The sequence below is a fragment of the Erythrolamprus reginae genome, chromosome 2, assembly GCF_031021105.1.
Source record: "Erythrolamprus reginae isolate rEryReg1 chromosome 2, rEryReg1.hap1, whole genome shotgun sequence".
Taxonomy (NCBI): Eukaryota; Metazoa; Chordata; class Lepidosauria; order Squamata; family Dipsadidae; genus Erythrolamprus; species Erythrolamprus reginae.
The window spans coordinates 79349763-79366836 of NC_091951.1; the positions used below are offsets into that span (position 1 = coordinate 79349763).

Here is a 17074-nt window from a genome sequence, read left to right on the forward strand (position 1 = left end):
TGTATCCACGGACCAGCATTGACAGAACCGGTTCTGTGACATCATCATGACATCACCAGCGGGTTGCTATCGATTCAGGCTAACCAGTCTGAACCAGGAGGAACCCACCAATGATGATGATGATGATGATGATGATGATGATGATAATAACAGCAACAACAACGTAAAGAGCTGGGGTGGCGCAGCAGGTAGAGTGCTGTACTGCATGCACTGTAGATCTGCAGGTCAGTGGTTCAAATCTCATCACCGGTTCAAGGTTGACTCAGCCTTCCATCCTTCTGTGGTGGGTAAAATGAGGACCCGGATTGTGTGTCTCTGTTTAAAAAAAAGTGCTATTGCTAACAGTCTAAGGAGAAGGGCGGCATAAAAATCGAATGAATAAAATAATAAATAAAATAACATTCATTTATAATGCAAAGGGCATAACAACAGGCCATATACAATTGATAAAGACAGACAGTAACACTTCTTAGGTTATACACTTAGCAAAAGCACAGCTAATAAAAACCATGAACTCCTTAAAACATTCCCAAGCTCTCCAATGTCCTCCCTTCTTACTGATCCCCAGACAAGGATGGATTTGCTTAGGAAACCATACAAAGAAAGCAAAAAAGAAAAAAGAAACTGGACAAGCTGGAGATTTACTGACATCCAGAAGACTCACTAGTTACCTACCTCTGGAACCAACTCCCCCCAGAGATTAGAATTGCCCCCAGCCTCCTTGCCTTTCGCAAGCTACTTAAAACCCACCTCTGCCGTCAGGCATGGGGGAATTGAGATCCTCTTTCCTTCTAGGCCTTTACAATTCTATGCATGGTATGTATGTATGTATGTTTGGTTTTTATATTAATGGGTTTTTAATTGTTTTTAATATTAGATTACTATTGTACACTGTTTTATTGTTGCTATTAGCCACTCCGAGATTCCGGAGAGGGGCGGCATACAAATCCAACCAACCAATCAATCAATCAATCAATCAATATGTGCCCGGCCCTGCACGTGACCCCTCACACAATTTTGCTTCCATGCATGTGCAGGAAGTAAAAAAGCACCAAAATCTCAGGAGGGGATGCTCGTGCACACTTTCAACATTTTTTTTTGCTTCTGTGCATGCGCAGAAGCAAAAAATTGCCAAAATAGCATACGGATGAGAATCCCCTAAGGAGATTTTGCTTCTGCACATGCGCAGGAAGAAAAAAAAGGCCATGAAAAAAAAAGATGGTGCCACGCGACAGACCAGCGAAAATGGCACCAGTGCTATCATGTGCAAATTGCGCAATCAGTGGGTGGCTACCAGGATGGCATACCCTAGCACAGTGGCAGGAACCTACCAGTGGAACAGATCCTTCAGAGCAGAGTGCGGTGGGGTAAAGATTTCAAAGTCAGTCAAAAAGGAGAAGGAAGAAAGCAGAGGGTTTTCTGACTGCAATAAACTGTGTGGCAGGGATTCCTCACTTTAATGAATTCGGAAGCAGGGACAATCTTCTGAGCACAAGGAGATAGACACTTGAAAAGATTCAGCCTATGGAGGAGGAGTGACTGGAAGGGGAATCAGCAAGGAAGACACTCATTCAACTTTACAGCTAGTAAGATTGTTGGACGAGCAGGCACAAAAATAACCAGAGAAGTGGTGGAAATAGGCCCCAGGAAATAATCTTTTTTTAGTCACCCCTGAAACAACTGCTAAGACCTAATCTCTTGAAGCTTGCTCAAGTCCTTGTTTCTTGCTGCCTAAGAGGCAGTTAGGAAAAGTAGCAGTAACTCCCACATTGCTTTCTTTGCAGCTATTGAGAGAAGAAAATATAAAAGTAAAGAGCATCTTGAGGTCTAAAATCTGAAATTGGTTCCATATTCATTCAAAATTACATCATTAATCTTTCACAAATGGCAATTCCGCTGAGACTTTCCAATGGAGGACTTCAATCACTGTATTTATTCTTCCCTCCCCACCCCACCTGCACCCTGTACATTTACTTCCCTACTTCCCACCCACTCCCCCCTGAAATCAATTGCGACTATTGATCACAAGGTAGTTGATTTTACATTGTTGGGGTGCGGGTGGTTATATACCACTACAGGAAGTGCTCAACTTGCTACCATACAGTAGTTGGAACCAGAATTTCCATGGTTAAACAAAGTGGTGGTTAAGTAAGCTGTGGTCAGTTATGACCTTTTTTTTTGCCATGGTTGTTAAGAAAATCACTGCAGCCAAATGAAAGCACTGTCATTAAGCAAATCCAGCTCCTCTCTTTGACTTGATGGTCAGAAGTTGGTTGGAAAGTTTTCAAATGGCAGTGATCAGCGAAGAACCGTTCGTCTTACCTCTTAACGGTGTACCCTCTGAGGCCGTCGAGGGCGCCCACGTGCCCGACAGGCGTATCAGTGCAAGTTTTGACTTCTGCTCATGCATGCACAGCAAGCGAACTCTCGAGCGAGAGTTCGGCAATTTTCACCGATATTTTTGCTTCCGCGCATGCAAAACAAAAAAATTGGTGAAAATGGCCCAAATCTCTCTCGTGCGAGCATCCTCACATAAGATTTCGCTTGCTATACATGCACAGAAGCCAAATCTCACGTGGGGGCATGTCGGGGGCACACAGCTGCGTATGCATCTCAATTTAGCAAAAACTTCAGAAGAGAAGGACTTAGGGGTAGTGATTTCTGACAGCCTCAAAATGGGTGAACAGTGTGGTTAGGCAGTAGGAAAAGCAAGTAGGATGCTTGGCTGCATAGCTAGAGGTATAACAAGCAGGAAGAGGGAGATTGTGATCCTACTGTATAGAGCGTGGTGAGACCACATTTGGAATACTGTGTTCAGTTCTGGAGATCTCACCTACAAAAAGATATTGACAAAATTGAACGGGTCCAAAGACGGGCTACAAGAATGGTGGAAGGTCTTAAGCATAAAACGTATCAGGAAAGACTTAATGAACTCAAGCTGTATAGTCTGGAGGACAGAAGGAAAAGGGGGGACATGATCGAAACATTTAAATATGTTAAAGGGTTAAATAAGGTTCAGGAGGGAAGTATTTTTAATAGGAAAGTGAACACAAGAACAAGGGGACACAATCTGAAGTTAGTTGGGGGAAAGATCAAAAGCAACGTGAGAAAATATTATTTCACTGAAAGAGTAGTAGATCCCTGGAACAAACTTCCAGCAGACGTGGTTGGTAAATCCACAGTAACTGAATTTAAACATGCCTGGGATAAACATATATCCATCCTAAGATAAAACACAGGAAATAGTATAAGGGCAGACTAGATGGACCATGAGGTCTTCTTCTGCCGTCAGTCTTCTATGTTTCTATGTTTCTAATTTCCTACTGGGACGGAGCATCAGCTGCTGCCCAACACTGGCAGAGATATGACCAGGCAGGGTTCCACTTACCTTCACTACCCGTTTACATCATGACATTTCCCTCGCGCAGTTTCACTTCCGTGCATGATCAGAAGGTGGATTCGGCCCGAAACACAGCTGAGGAGTTGATCAGCTGTGTTATGGCAAAGAAATAAAGCTCATTATTAACTCGGGGGGCAGGCAGGGGGGGTGTCAAAGCAGAGAACGAGGAGAAGCCATCCAAACGCAGGAAAATTGGCCGAAAATTCAGAAATGAAATATGGCGTCGAGCACGGACTGGCAAAGAACCAGATCCGTGATGTCAAAATTACATCACCAGCAGGTCACTAACGGTTTGGGCGATCTGGTCCACAATGGGAGGAACCCACTCCTGGACATGACCGTGGGATGCTGCAACTCTTATAAATATTGTATAATGCCAATTGCAAAGTACCTGTCAGCTATGCTCCCCTTCAGAATTCAGGAAAGTAAGACTCCGACTCCATGTGAGTTAAAAGAGTACTTTTACTAGAGAAGAAGTGGTCACAACAGAAGTAAAGCAAGATTTGCTATCAAGTGAGTGCATCTGCTGTTGGGCCTTCCACATTTGGCAAGTTTGCCTGTTGACCTTGAGCAGGCGATAAACATGTCCATGATGCATAGCTGTGCCAAGGACTGGCCGTCCCTTAACACTATTCAAAACTTCTCACAGGGTAACCTTCAGATAACTCCCCCCCATGCCCCCGTTTCCTGCCCCCTCCCACTATTACTATGGAAGCCGATACAAGCAGAGATGTGGAGAGAAAAAGCAGAGGTTGACAGTACCTGAATATTGTTCACGTGACTGTGGGAATGTGGAGATGGTTATTATTATTTTTTATTATTATTATTATTTATTAGATTTGTATGCCGCCCCTATACAAAGGCTAGGGGCGGCTCACAGAATAGATACAAACATAAGCATGTAGCACAAATCTAATAATTTAAAATACAGCTAAAAACCCTAGTGTAATATACACACCATACATTACATCTATTGGTCAGAGGGGCAAGGTCTAATTTCCCCAAGCCTGGCGACATAGGTGGGTCTTGAGGCTCTTGCGGAAGACAAGGAGGGTGGGGGCAGTACGAATCTCTGGAGGGAGCTGATTCCAGAGTGCCGGCGCTCCCACAAAGAAGGCTCTTCCCCTAGGCCCCGCCAAACGAGTTTGGTTGATGGGACCTGGAGAAGGCCAACTCTGTGAGACCTAACCGGCCACAGGGATGTATGTGGCAGAAGGTGGTCCCATAAGTAATCTGGTCCGATGCTATCTAGGGCTTTGAGTTGTATCAGTTATTAAGTCATTTTTTTCAGTGAAATGCTAACTTTGAATGGTTCTTAAGCCAAGGATTACCTACCTGTGTTAGCAGGCTCACTGGATAGGTTTAGCTATCAAACAGTGGCACTTGCAGCCTGAACACCAGAAATAAAAGAAAGAATGGGAGGAAAGAAAACCCACACAAATTCAATACTTTGATATTTCAAATATGTTTTAATTGAGTCTTTCTGTGCACAGTACATTGGCTTCTGAGAGCCATACTAAAAATTGACTTGTTCTCTGTTGGTTTTGTATGGTTTTTAATCTCTACTTCTAAAAATACTGATCAGTTATTGAATAAAACACATAGATTCTCATTTTTTCCTCAATTAAAGTTGAATTCCCCCGACCCTATTTGAGAAAAAGATTCATGACTCTCTAATGAAAATGCACTGCAAGGCAATTTGATTGCATTCCTAAATAGAAGTTGAAAATACAAGGAATTCAAGAATTTTTTTGGGAAGGAATCAGTCACAAATAAAGTATTTTAATTGGAACAAAATTACACTATTATACAATGGTTTCTCCCACAGTGGTTGTAAAATCAAGAAACCACACCTGGTGTCAACAAATACAAGTTTTGTTCAACGTCAAATTGCTTTTGGAATCAGTTCACTCATTTCACTGCCATTCTAAAATTTGCATTGGGTATAGAGTACATATACCCAATAGGCTGCAAATAGTTACTCAATGGAAGAACAACATTCATTGAATGTTTCTTGTGGCAAGGGGTTTTTCACAAGCCTACATATAAATATAAAAAGGGAAAGAGTAGTTACAAGGATGTAAGAAGTCCAGCTTTCTAAGTCTGATACAGAATTTTTGTTCACTAAAGAACTGCACTCAGAAAAGAGAACACATACTCAGGAAAAGGAATACTGTATGCTTCATATTCTTTAGATATTAAAATAGATATTTAGATATTTAGAAGCAGAGTACGCGGAAGATTGATAAATAATTCACTTTGTTAAGAGTCTGGTGAGCGTAACACACGAACATTTAGAATACCCCAATTCTACATACTTTATTGGTGCCCATTTCAGTTCTACTCTTCCTCCACCTTAACTCAACAATTCACAGAATTTACAGAATTCATTAAGTAAATAATTTACTCAGTAGAACATTTAATCAAAAGGGACAGCAAGGAAAGCTGAAAAAGCAGTTCCGCCCAATTCTAACCAAAATTTGATCACTTTTACATTTATTTACATACAGTGTTATTGCTTGGATCAGATCCCATCTAGATTGAAATAATGGCTCCCGAAATGGCTTTGGGACAATTCCATTTACTTTATTAGCTGTACATTAAGATTACTCTTCACAGGCAGTTTGCTAACCACTTACATCAGAAATAGTCACACGGGTTTTAATGGGATTTAACCTCTCTCTGTGTGTTTGTTTGTGAATCACACACGTGCAAGTTTTATACTCACTGACCTGCCCTTCAAGGAAGGGTTCTTCCCAAGTGTTGACTATTTGCAATTATAGTCGGTCCAGATGACATTAGTATTTCAATTTGCTCCTAAGGCAGTGCATACATATAATCTGTAGAGCTGTGGAGCAATACAAAACCACCTTCTTCATAAGTCAATATAAACACTGAAGATTTGCATTGCATCAGGAAAACTTTTGTAGGTTTAACACAGTGCTTCTCAAAGAGCCGGAGGGGGGGGGGGGCATGGAGTGATGCGGGGGGGGGGCACATGACACCAGGAAGTGTGCTTTTTTTTTTTGCCGCAGAGAGTAAGGATTTTTTTGTACCAAACAATAGCACACAGCACATAGTAGGTGATATGAAGTGCAGATAACAAACCCTTAAGAGACCCAATGGAAAGATATTTAACAGGGATGAAAAGGAAAGAGGAGAGAGACGGAGTTAATGAGACAAATGTAAGTCTCCCGAAAGCTAAGATGAGGAAATATGACAAAGCGTATGTAGCGCTTGGCTTCACTGTGACTACTGTGGGAAAAGAGGAAAAACCAGTATGTTACCATGTCTAAAAATGTTGGCAGCGGACAGCATGAAGCCAAACAAATTAAGGCGTCACTTAAACACGTTACACCCCAATTACACTGATAAGTCGCTTCAGTTTTTTCAGCGAAAACATGTCGAATATTGCAAACAATCATCCCAGCAGGGAGTTGGGAGGTGCGACATATTTACTTCTTCCAGGGGAAGGAGGGGGCGTAACAGAAAATAATTGAGAAGCACTGGTTTAACATGTGGTGCATCTTTTTTCTTGGCTGAAATCGTAACTTAATACAAACAGTACTTCAATTAATATCTGGATCACATAAACCTTTTGCCATAACATTTCCTCATACAAAGTCATCTATATTAAGAGATGGAAGCTCACTTTGACTTTCGCTGTATGAAATTTTGCTCCAGGCCATTTTTCCTACATATTTAAAATCAATTGCAATTGCATTCCAATTTAATAGGTATTACGCTAGATCACATGAAGTCACTGCATAAACCTAGGCCAATGCATTCCACGATATAAAATTTTCTCACAGTCATATTTTAGCTTTTATAAATATATCAATAATGACATATTATTGATATGCTACTGTATAGGTAAAGCCCAAGTGAAAGACTAGATGCACATTTTTCGGATAACATAGAGCCCATATAGGAATCTGTCCCAAAAGGATTTGCCCTTGGCCATTTTTTTTCTCTCTGATGTTTAGTTCAGTGAAACGTTACCAGACCAAGAAAGGAGCACACTAACAATAGAAGACAGTGGATTTTTTCCTACTTTACCTAGCAATAATCATGTTATCCAACATGAAATTGGACATTTCAAAATGTGTGACTGGTATCAAAAACAGAGGGTTGTTTTTGAGGGAAAAGTGTGTTCCACATCTTTCACTATTCCTTGAAATGTCTAGAAATGCAGAATTTTATAAGACTTTATTATCATTAGCATATGTATGTGAAGGCTGTTCAGTATCCCAGAGTCATTGCACTGATAAAACTTCTAAATTAAATACAGGAATTATTCAGATTTCTTCAGGGATGTTGGCACGATCACCAAGTTCTCTATAATAAGATCCCTGAGAACTGATTAAATTAGCAGTGTTTCCTCTCAACTGAAACATCTAGGCTTAAGGGTTCAAAGTTCAAGCCAGTTTCTTATTATGCTCAGCATTCTGTACAGTGGTGCCAAAATCCTGAATAAGCTTTGCTATTTTTCTGGGCCGTTCCACAGTTATACTGTGCCCGCAATTTTCCAGAACATGTACTTGGGCGCCAGGGATTGATTTTGCTAAAACGTCTGCTGTTGAAGCATCCAGCACCTAGAGAGAAAAAGATAATCAATAAAAAGTGACCTCCGTGTTATGTTGGCCATCCTTGAATTCAGATATTCTGAATTTCTTCAGCACCAAATTTGGCTCACAGAGGAACCAATCTGACTGCATAAAAAAACAACTAGGACAAGAAATGTTAAAAAAAAAAATAGCCACAATTTTCACACTTGCTTTCCTAAATGGAGTTCCATAAGGGAGAATATTTATAGCTCAAGGTTGAAATGAGGGATCCTTGGTGCTCTCTGACCTTGGTGGTTTTCTTGCAGATGTTTCTTACCCAAAATAGGTAACATCATCAGGGCTAATCAAGCACTGATGTTTACATGCTGTGAATAATGAAACGTCTGCCATAAAATCACCAAGCTCAGAGAGCACCAAGGACCCCAAATAAAAGGAATTGTTGCTATATCAGGACAACAATTAAGTCTATCACCTTGCCCCGACCAGTGAATAAAATGCATAGATTTGATTGACTGAATGTGAGTGATTGACTTTTTAAGAAGTGGGGGTTTAATATGTTCCCTCCCCCGAGGCTTATAAAATTTATGCATGGTACGCTAGTATGTATGATTGGTTTAATTTGTGGTGTTTTTTAAACTAACTTAAATATTAGATTAGATTTGTTTTTACATTGTGTTGTTATTGCTGTGAGCCGCCCCGAGTCTGCGGAGAGGGGCGGCATACAAATCTGATTAAACTTAAACTTAAACTTAAACTTTACCTGTAGATTTCTATATGTTATTTATGCATTCACTTTTGTTGTGAGCCACTCTGAGTCTGAGGAATAGGGTGGCATAGAAATCTAATAATTATTAATAATAATAACAATGATTCATCATCATCACTCATTCATCATTCATCATTCATCATTCATCATTAATGATGAATAATTACTCATTACTCATTACTCATTACTAATCAATAATTAATCAATAATTAATCAACAATTAATCAATAATTAATCAATAATTAATCAATAATCAATAATCAATAATCAATAAATAATTAATAGTTAATAGTTAATAGTTCATCATTCATCATTCATCATTCATCATTCATCATTCATCATTCATCATTAATAATAATAATAGATATACGAAGTATCTTTTACTACTGAATTCTTGTGGCTCAGAAACACCATAGGCCCATGATAGCGAACCTATGACACGTGTGCTCAACAGTGGCACAGGAAACCATGTCGCCCAGCGTGCACAACCTTGCCTGTTTGTCTTCTGGGTTTCTGGCGCATGCACACACAAACATCAGCTGTCCTTCGCAGGCGCAGCAGTTCCAAAAACTGATGTAGCCAGCTGATTGTCGGGTGTACATGTGTGCCAGAACCCAGAAGTTTGGCTTTTCCAGAGTGTGATCCTTTCAAAGTGCGCGGCAGCGCCAAAAACCGCCCTGCATGTGTGTGTGTCAGCCAGCTGATTGTCAGGCACGCAGGCACACTAGAACCCAGAAGTTCGGCTTTTCCGGAGCGTGGCTGTCACAAGCAGCCATGACGTTTCCCTGCGACTGTCACCATCACTGCCACAGGCTTTTGGAGATTATCCATACTTGTTACAGCTTGATATGGTTAGCAGAAGAAAGACATGGGCTCTATGCAAGAATTGGGAATGTTGAAGAAAGGTTGGTGGAGACTATGGCTGTCTACCATTATACACTTAGGCCCATTCTCATTCAGGCTCATGCAGTTCTTCCTTCTTTTCTCCCCCCTCTATTTGCTTCAAATCTAATTAATAATAATAATAATAATAATAATAATAATAATAATAATAATAATAATAATAATAATATTTGCCACCATTTCCTACTTTTTCCCTCTCCTCTCATTTCCTTCCCAAAGTCACATTTGTTAACTATTTCCTTTAGTCTGTTTACAAGTCAGAGAGTAGCATCAGTCCTTGTCCTTGTCCTGGCAATATCTCTCTCGCTAATGACAGATATTAGTGTTAAATGACATATTTAACACCCAATCTGGGTCCACTGGGACCAGAGGCTTTTGGGTTCATGCTGGAGCCCATGCTCAGGGAACCAGAGTAGTTGAGAAAGGGCTCCAGAATGGGTCTGAAATACTAAATCTCTGGTCCTGGTGACCAACCTGGAATGGATCCTGCAACATGTTCTGACCTAGGCTTCACCAAATCACCACCCACCCACCACCCTTTTTTTATTTGGCTAATGTAAATTCGTAGCATTCACATCCACCCAGTCTTTCAAGGGTAAGTTGCAACCACGGACCTCATCATTCCTTGGATATTTGCCAAGCCAATAGCCTCCAGACACAAAGCTGTACAAAGAAATACTTGACTTCCCACTAAGAATACAAACTAATTATTTATTTCCTATGGGAGGGCCATTCAGTGTCTCCTTATGCCTTTACTCCCACGTTGACACCTGTTCCTTAATTGTTCCCTTCTCCTGACAGCTCTGTGCATGTGCACATTGGGAACAGGCTCCAGCTATTCTTCTGCCCCACTTATCTCTGACTCCAAAGGTAGCTGATAACTGTCCGACGGCCCTGGTCCCATCTCTGCCTCCAACATGAGCACTCATCAGAGCCTTCCCCAAACTCCAGGATTAATCCATGTTCCTCCCCAACCTCCTCACTTTCTGAGTCTGTCGCTAGCTCCATGACTCAAGACTCGGAGATTTTTCGTTTGGGTTACATTAGTGCATATGCTACTATTTTATACAAGAAACCCCCCCTCAAAAAATAATACAATAAAAATAAAAATAATCTAGTTTACACATTTCAAACCACAGAATGGTCACCGCACCTACTCTATCTAGGCTGATAGTTGTTTGGGGGAGGGGGGGAAGCATAGAAATATGAAAATTGTGGCAAATAATATCCTGAAAAAGGAAAGAGAAATTGCAAACCTATTAATTTTCAGGCTACAAATTGCATGAAATCTAATGAGACTTCAGGGAGACAGGTGGTATCATTTTAAAATTGCATTTGAGATATACGGGATTGCAACATGTTACTCAATACCATACAGTTTGGGGCATGCATTATATATTTCACAAGCGAGTGAGGCAACGTTACACTTAAAAAAAAAAAAAGAATAGTACATGACTGGTCTTGGTTAAAAACCCCGGAGGGAAACTGATGTACCTGATCATGTTTCCCCCAGATAATCTGTGTCATAGCTTTGATCTTGCTCATGTTGTCATCAAGGCAATTCAGTGACTTGTCGTCTGTCAACTCTATAAACACTTTACAGAAGAGAGAAGGGGAAAAAAGTGAGGGGGTAGAAAGCGAATCATCCCACCCAAAGCAACGTGGAATTCTAATTATGGTGAAACAGACTTCAAGATTTTCACCCAGAAAAAAATATAATGGCAACAGACTGTTCTCAACGAGACAACAAAAACAAGGAAAATAATCACTGAGGTTAGCAGGAGGAGAGTCTGCAACAGGCAGAGAGATACAAAAGCTTTTTCAGACAATTTGTTGGCTGGCTTCACACTTAACAAGGTCAGTTGAGGAAACTCGAGTGCCAGGATGAGGAGGGTCTCTCGGCTTATGGTTCAATGCGTTGGGCAAATCCAGAGAAAATGCTATGGCTAAGAGGGTTAGGGAACAAACCCAGCCATTCATTCACTGATTAATTCTGGTGCAGCAAAATTACATTTCCTTGGGAAACAAACACAGGGGGAACATTTTTTTCCAAAACCGTTGTTCCCATGGCCATCCTCTCACAGTCTCAGGTATTCACACTACGTGCATTTCGAACAGCAAGAAGGAGGAACTGAAACAGTAAGTAAAAAGACTCTGCATCATTCTCAAGTGTTTAACCTCTGTCCCTCAAAACAAGATAGATAGATAGATAGATAGATAGATAGAGAGAGAGAGAGAGAGAGAGAGAGAGAGAGAGAGAGAGAGAGAGGGAGAGATAGATAGATAGATAGATAGATAGATAGATAGATAGAGATAGATAGATAGATAGATAGATAGATAGATAGATAGATAGATAGATAGAGGGAGAGATAGATAGATAGATAGATAGATAGATAGATAGATAGATAGATAGATAGATAGATAGATAGATAGATAGATACATACATAGAGGGAGAGATAGATAGATAGATAGATAGATAGATAGATAGATAGATGGATGGATGGATGGATGGATGGATGGATGGATGGATGGATGGATGGATGGATGGATGGATGGATAGAGAGAGAGAGAGAGAGAGAGAGAGAGAGAGAGAGAGAGATAGATAGATAGATAGATAGATAGATAGATAGATAGATAGATAGATAGATAGAGGGATAGATAGATAGATAGATAGATAGATAGATAGATAGATAGAGGGAGAGATAGATAGATAGATAGATAGATAGATAGATGATAGATAGATAGATAGATAGATAGATAGAGAAGGAGGGAGGGAGGGATAGATGATAGATAGATATAGATAGATAGATAGATAGATAGATAGATAGATAGATAGATAGATAGATAGATAGATAGATAGATAGATAGATAGATAGAATTTATATGCTGCCCTTCTCCTAGTGGACTTAGGGCAACTTACCAAACAAAATAATACAAGTTAAAATACTCCAATAAAAAAATAAAACAGGGTAAAATGTTAAAACTCCATATAAACAACATTCAGTCGTCACACATTCATACTACTGGCCGGAGTGGGAATTACCGCTCAACGACCCCAGGCCTGCCCACATAAGTGTATTTTCAATGCCTTTCCAAAGGGGGCGGTACAAATCTCTGGGAGGAGTTGGTTCCAGAGGACCAGGGCCGCCACAGAGAAGGCTCTTCCCCGTGGTCTCTGCCAGTTGATATTGCTTTGATGATGGGACCCAGAGGAGGCTGACTCTGTGCAACCTAATCGGTTGCTGGGACATGTGAGGCAAAAAACAGTCCCATAAATAATCTGGTCCTAAGCCATGTAGGGCTTTATAGGTAATAACCAATGCCTTGAATTGTGTATGGAGACCAATCGGAAGCCAGTGCAGCTCATGGAGTGTTGGACAGTTATGGGTATATAACATCCATCCATCCAATACATCCATCACAGCTCGCACGGCTGCATGCTGGACTAGTTGCAGTCTCCAAACGTTCTTCAAGTAGAGCGCATTGCATAAACGAGCCTTGAGGGGATGAGGACATGAGTGACTGTGAGAAGAGACTCTCTTTCCAAATAGGGGCGCAACTGGCACACCAGGCGAATCTGTGCAAAAGTCCCCCGAGCCACAGCTGAGAGATGTTACTCTAGCCTCAGTTGTGGATCTAGGAGGACTCCCAAGCTGTGGACCCGTTCTGACCGAGTCAGGGTTTTCTCCACTCCAGAGTAATGGATGGACAGATGGAGTTGTCCTTGGGAGGCAAAACCCACAGCCACTCAGTCTTTTTCAGGGTTGAGCTTTAGCCTGTCAACATCCATCCAGACCCTCACAATCTCCAGGCACTGGCACATCACTTCAACTGCTTCACTGAATTGGCATGGGGTGGAAACGTACCCCATGAGTGTCATCAGCGTATTGATGGAAACACATCCTGTGCCGATGGATTATCTCATCCAGTGGTTTAATGCAGATATTAAACAGTGGGGGGGGGGGGGAGGACCAAGTCCTGAGGCACCCCACAAAGGAGGGGCCTAGGAGACTATTTCTGCCTCCCCATCAACACCGATTGCAACCGACCAGAGAGATAGGACGAGAACCACCGCAGGACGCTGCCTCCCACTCCCAACCCCTCCATTTGGCACAGAAAGATATCATGGTCTGTAGTATTGAAACCCTCTGAGAGATCAAGAAGCACCTGGAAACAGGAGTGACCTTTATCCCGGGCCTGCCACAAATCATCCATCAACACCAACCAATGCAGTTTCAGTGCTGTAACCGAGCCTGAAACCAGACAGATAAGGATCTAGATAATCGGCTTCATCCAAGGACCGCAGGAATTAGAGAGCTACCACCTTCTGAACAACCTTCTCTAAGAACTGAAGGCTGGAGACAGGACAGTAGTCGTTTAAAATAGCCAGATCCAGGAAAGGCTTCTTGAGGAGATAGCGTACCACCGCCTCCTTTAACGGAGGGAGGAAGAACCCCTCCCTCAGAGAAGCGTTGATCACCGCCTGGATCCAGCCTTGTGTCACCTCCCCTGCTGGCCAAAAACAGCCAGGAGGGACATGGGTCCAATAAACAGGTGCTCATAGCTCCTATGCCCTTGTCCACCTCATCAGGCATCACCAGTTCAAACTCATCCCATACAACCGGTCTAAGACTTGCCCCAGTCTCCTCAGTCAATCCTGCCCACTCAAGAGTCCAGATCGATCCAGATCTAAGCGATTTTGTTTGCGAGAAACTGATTACATTCCTCAACTCTGCCCTGTAAAGGCTCCTCTGCTTCCCCCCGTCGTGAAGGAGGGAGGAGGTCAACCTAAACAGAACGGCTGGGCAAGATTCCACGGGCGCAATCAGGGCGGAAAGATGTGGACATCTTGCCACCTTGACCGCCATTAGATAAGTGGGGTGTTCAGTCAGATCTAGTTTTCAGTCAAAATTTACTCAAAGCTAGAACCAAATCAGAGTGAAGGAAGGAAGCACACAATTCGTTAGCAGAGGCCTCAGAAATCAAATGGAATAAAACTCCCATTTCAGATGTCTTCTGCCTGGGTCCTCAAAGCTAAAGGCTTCTGCCTGGCTATTGTTTTGTTATGCAGTTTCCATCCAGTGGAAGAGGGGTGGCATAGAAATCCAATAAATAAATAAATAAATTCTGGTCCTTTAAATATGCATAAAAACACTCTAAAACTGTTTATAAATTAAGCTGTTTTAATTCCTATCAATATTGGTCATAGCCCAATCTACCTCAGAGGGTGGTTGTTAATGTGGCATTAGGAGGGAGCTTTATGTCTGCCACTTTGATCTCATGTACAAAAACCAGGATATACCGTAAGTCAAATAAACACTCAATCCTGTTTTGGCATTGTTTCATTAATGAAAAAACAAATCAGATTTGTTTTTTTCTGGGTAAAAATGGGTAAATAAATGAATTAAGCGTCCTCAGTCAGTCGCATCAGCAATTCTTCAAATCACGATTTCTTCAAAATGACAAAATGTAAATCCAACCTATGATGTCACGTAAAAAAGGGGCAGAGCAATTTACCCTTCTGGATCCCTTCTGCAGATGCTGCTTTTTCAGTTCAAACTGAAAAAGAAAATTATTGCAAGGCACTTACATTTTCGGTAAAAGTCATTATGTGGGATCCGAACGTCAACAAGGCCCTGCAGGATCTATGAATATAAAAAGAGATAATAAAAATGAGGCCAGGGCACAACATTTCCCTCTTTATAAAAAAAATAATTATGTTGTTCATTTACTCATTTCTAGGAGTGGGCTGGGCATTTGTAGGCCATCTGTCTTTTGAACACTCAGATCTGTGTTAAGTAACTTAAGTTAAGTTAAGATATAAACTACTTAGAGAGTTATGACTACAAAGGGCTGTGCAGCAAAATGTGGAAAACAGAGGCCTATTGTATTACCAGAGAAAATTTAACTAAGAGTTTCACATGCCTGGTACAGTGATCCCTCGATTAGCGCGGGGGTTACGTTCCAAGACCTCCCGCGATAATCGATTTCCGCGTTATAGTGGTGCGGAAGTAAAAACACCATCTGCGCATGCGCGCCATTTTTTTCATGGCCGCACATGCACAAATGGTGGAGTTTGCGTGTGGGCGGCGGGGAAGACCAAGGGAAGGTTCCTTCGGCCGCCCAACAGCTGATCCGCTCCGCAGCGCGGAAGCAGCGAGGAGCCGAAGATGGGGTTTCCCCCGTTGCCCAGGCAAAGGGGAAACCCCATCTTCGGCTCCTCGCTGCTGCCGCGCTGCGGAGCGGATCAGGTGTTGGGCGGCTGAAGGAACCTTCCCTGGGTCTTCCCGCCGCCCAGGCAAAGGGGAAACCCCAAGATCGCTTGCCGCTTGCCGTATTGCAGCTTGGAGCCTTGCTTCGCCTCCTTCGCTGCAATACGGCAAGCGGCAAGCGATCTCGGGGTTTCCCCCTTTGCCTGGGCGGTGCTGGGGCCATGCGGAGCCGCTCATCTAGGGGGGCGTGGACCGGCAAGGTGCCCTCCGCTCTCTCTCTTTCTCTCCCTGTTACCGGTGTGGGGGCAGTAGCTACGTTCACTCCTTTGTCCTCCTCGCCGCTGACACAGCCCTTCCCGGCAGAGCCCTCCCCAACAGCTCCCGCCGCCAGCGCAAAAAAGAAAAGAAAAAAAAATCCCCAAAAGAGGCAGGCACAAAGCGGGGGCACAAGGGGAGCTGCCCGGCAGAGGTTGCTTTTTTTCTTCTCGTGGGCAAGTGGAGGGGGGGGAGAGAGAAGGGAGGAAGAGAGTGTGAAGAGAGGAAGAAAGAGAGAGAGAAATGATAGAAAAAAGGGGAGAAAAAAAAGAGAAATTGAGGAAAATGATTGAAGCAGAGAATGACAGGAAAGAAAGAGAAAGAGACAGAGAAGTGACTCTTGGTGATGATGTATGACGTCATCGGGTGGGAAAAACCGTGGTATAGCAAAAAAAACCGTGGAGTATTTTTTAATTAATATTTTTTGAAAAACCGTGTTGTAGCGTTTCGCACTAATCAAGACCGTGCTAATCGAGGGATCACTGTAATTAAAAAATGAAAATGTATCTCCCATGAAAAAATATCAGAACGCTAGTTAGGAACATACACACACGCTATTGAAGAAAAACCCAGGGTTTGCAACTTGGGTGTCTTCCTGGATCCACAGCTAAGCCTTGACTACCACCTTTTGGCTGTGGCCAGGGGGACCTTTGCCCAGGTTTGCCTGGTTTACCAGTTGTGGCCCTATTTGGACCAGGAGGCTCTATGCACAGTCCCCTCAGTCCCTCATCGCCGAGAAGCACCGCCACCCAGCTGTCGCCTTTTGAAACAGCCGGGGGGCTTCTCGGCGTTCTCCCGAATGTCAAACCTGGAAGTTCGGCAAAAGTTCAGGGTCGGCGTTCGGGTTCAGGAGGACGCTAAGAAGCCCCGCCAACCGGCTCTTAGCTTTTTAAAAGAGCCGCGGGGCTG

At 42.5% G+C, this 17074-nt stretch overlaps 1 protein-coding gene across 7 annotated transcripts in view; it reads right to left on the minus strand.

Annotated features, from left to right (window-relative positions):
* Positions 1-4849: 4849 nt before the first annotated feature.
* ABHD6 (abhydrolase domain containing 6, acylglycerol lipase) overlaps positions 4850-17074 on the minus strand; it is an 89162-nt gene continuing 76937 nt past the window's right edge. For all 7 annotated transcript variants that reach the window (XM_070738420.1, XM_070738422.1, XM_070738425.1 and 4 more), the window contains exons 7-9: positions 15229-15283; positions 11132-11232; positions 4850-7995 (exon numbers count right to left, since the gene is read on the minus strand). In XM_070738420.1, coding sequence (XP_070594521.1) covers positions 7819-7995; positions 11132-11232; positions 15229-15283 — 333 coding nt within the window. In that variant the 3' untranslated portion in view covers positions 4850-7818. The remainder of the gene's footprint in view (positions 7996-11131; positions 11233-15228; positions 15284-17074) is intronic.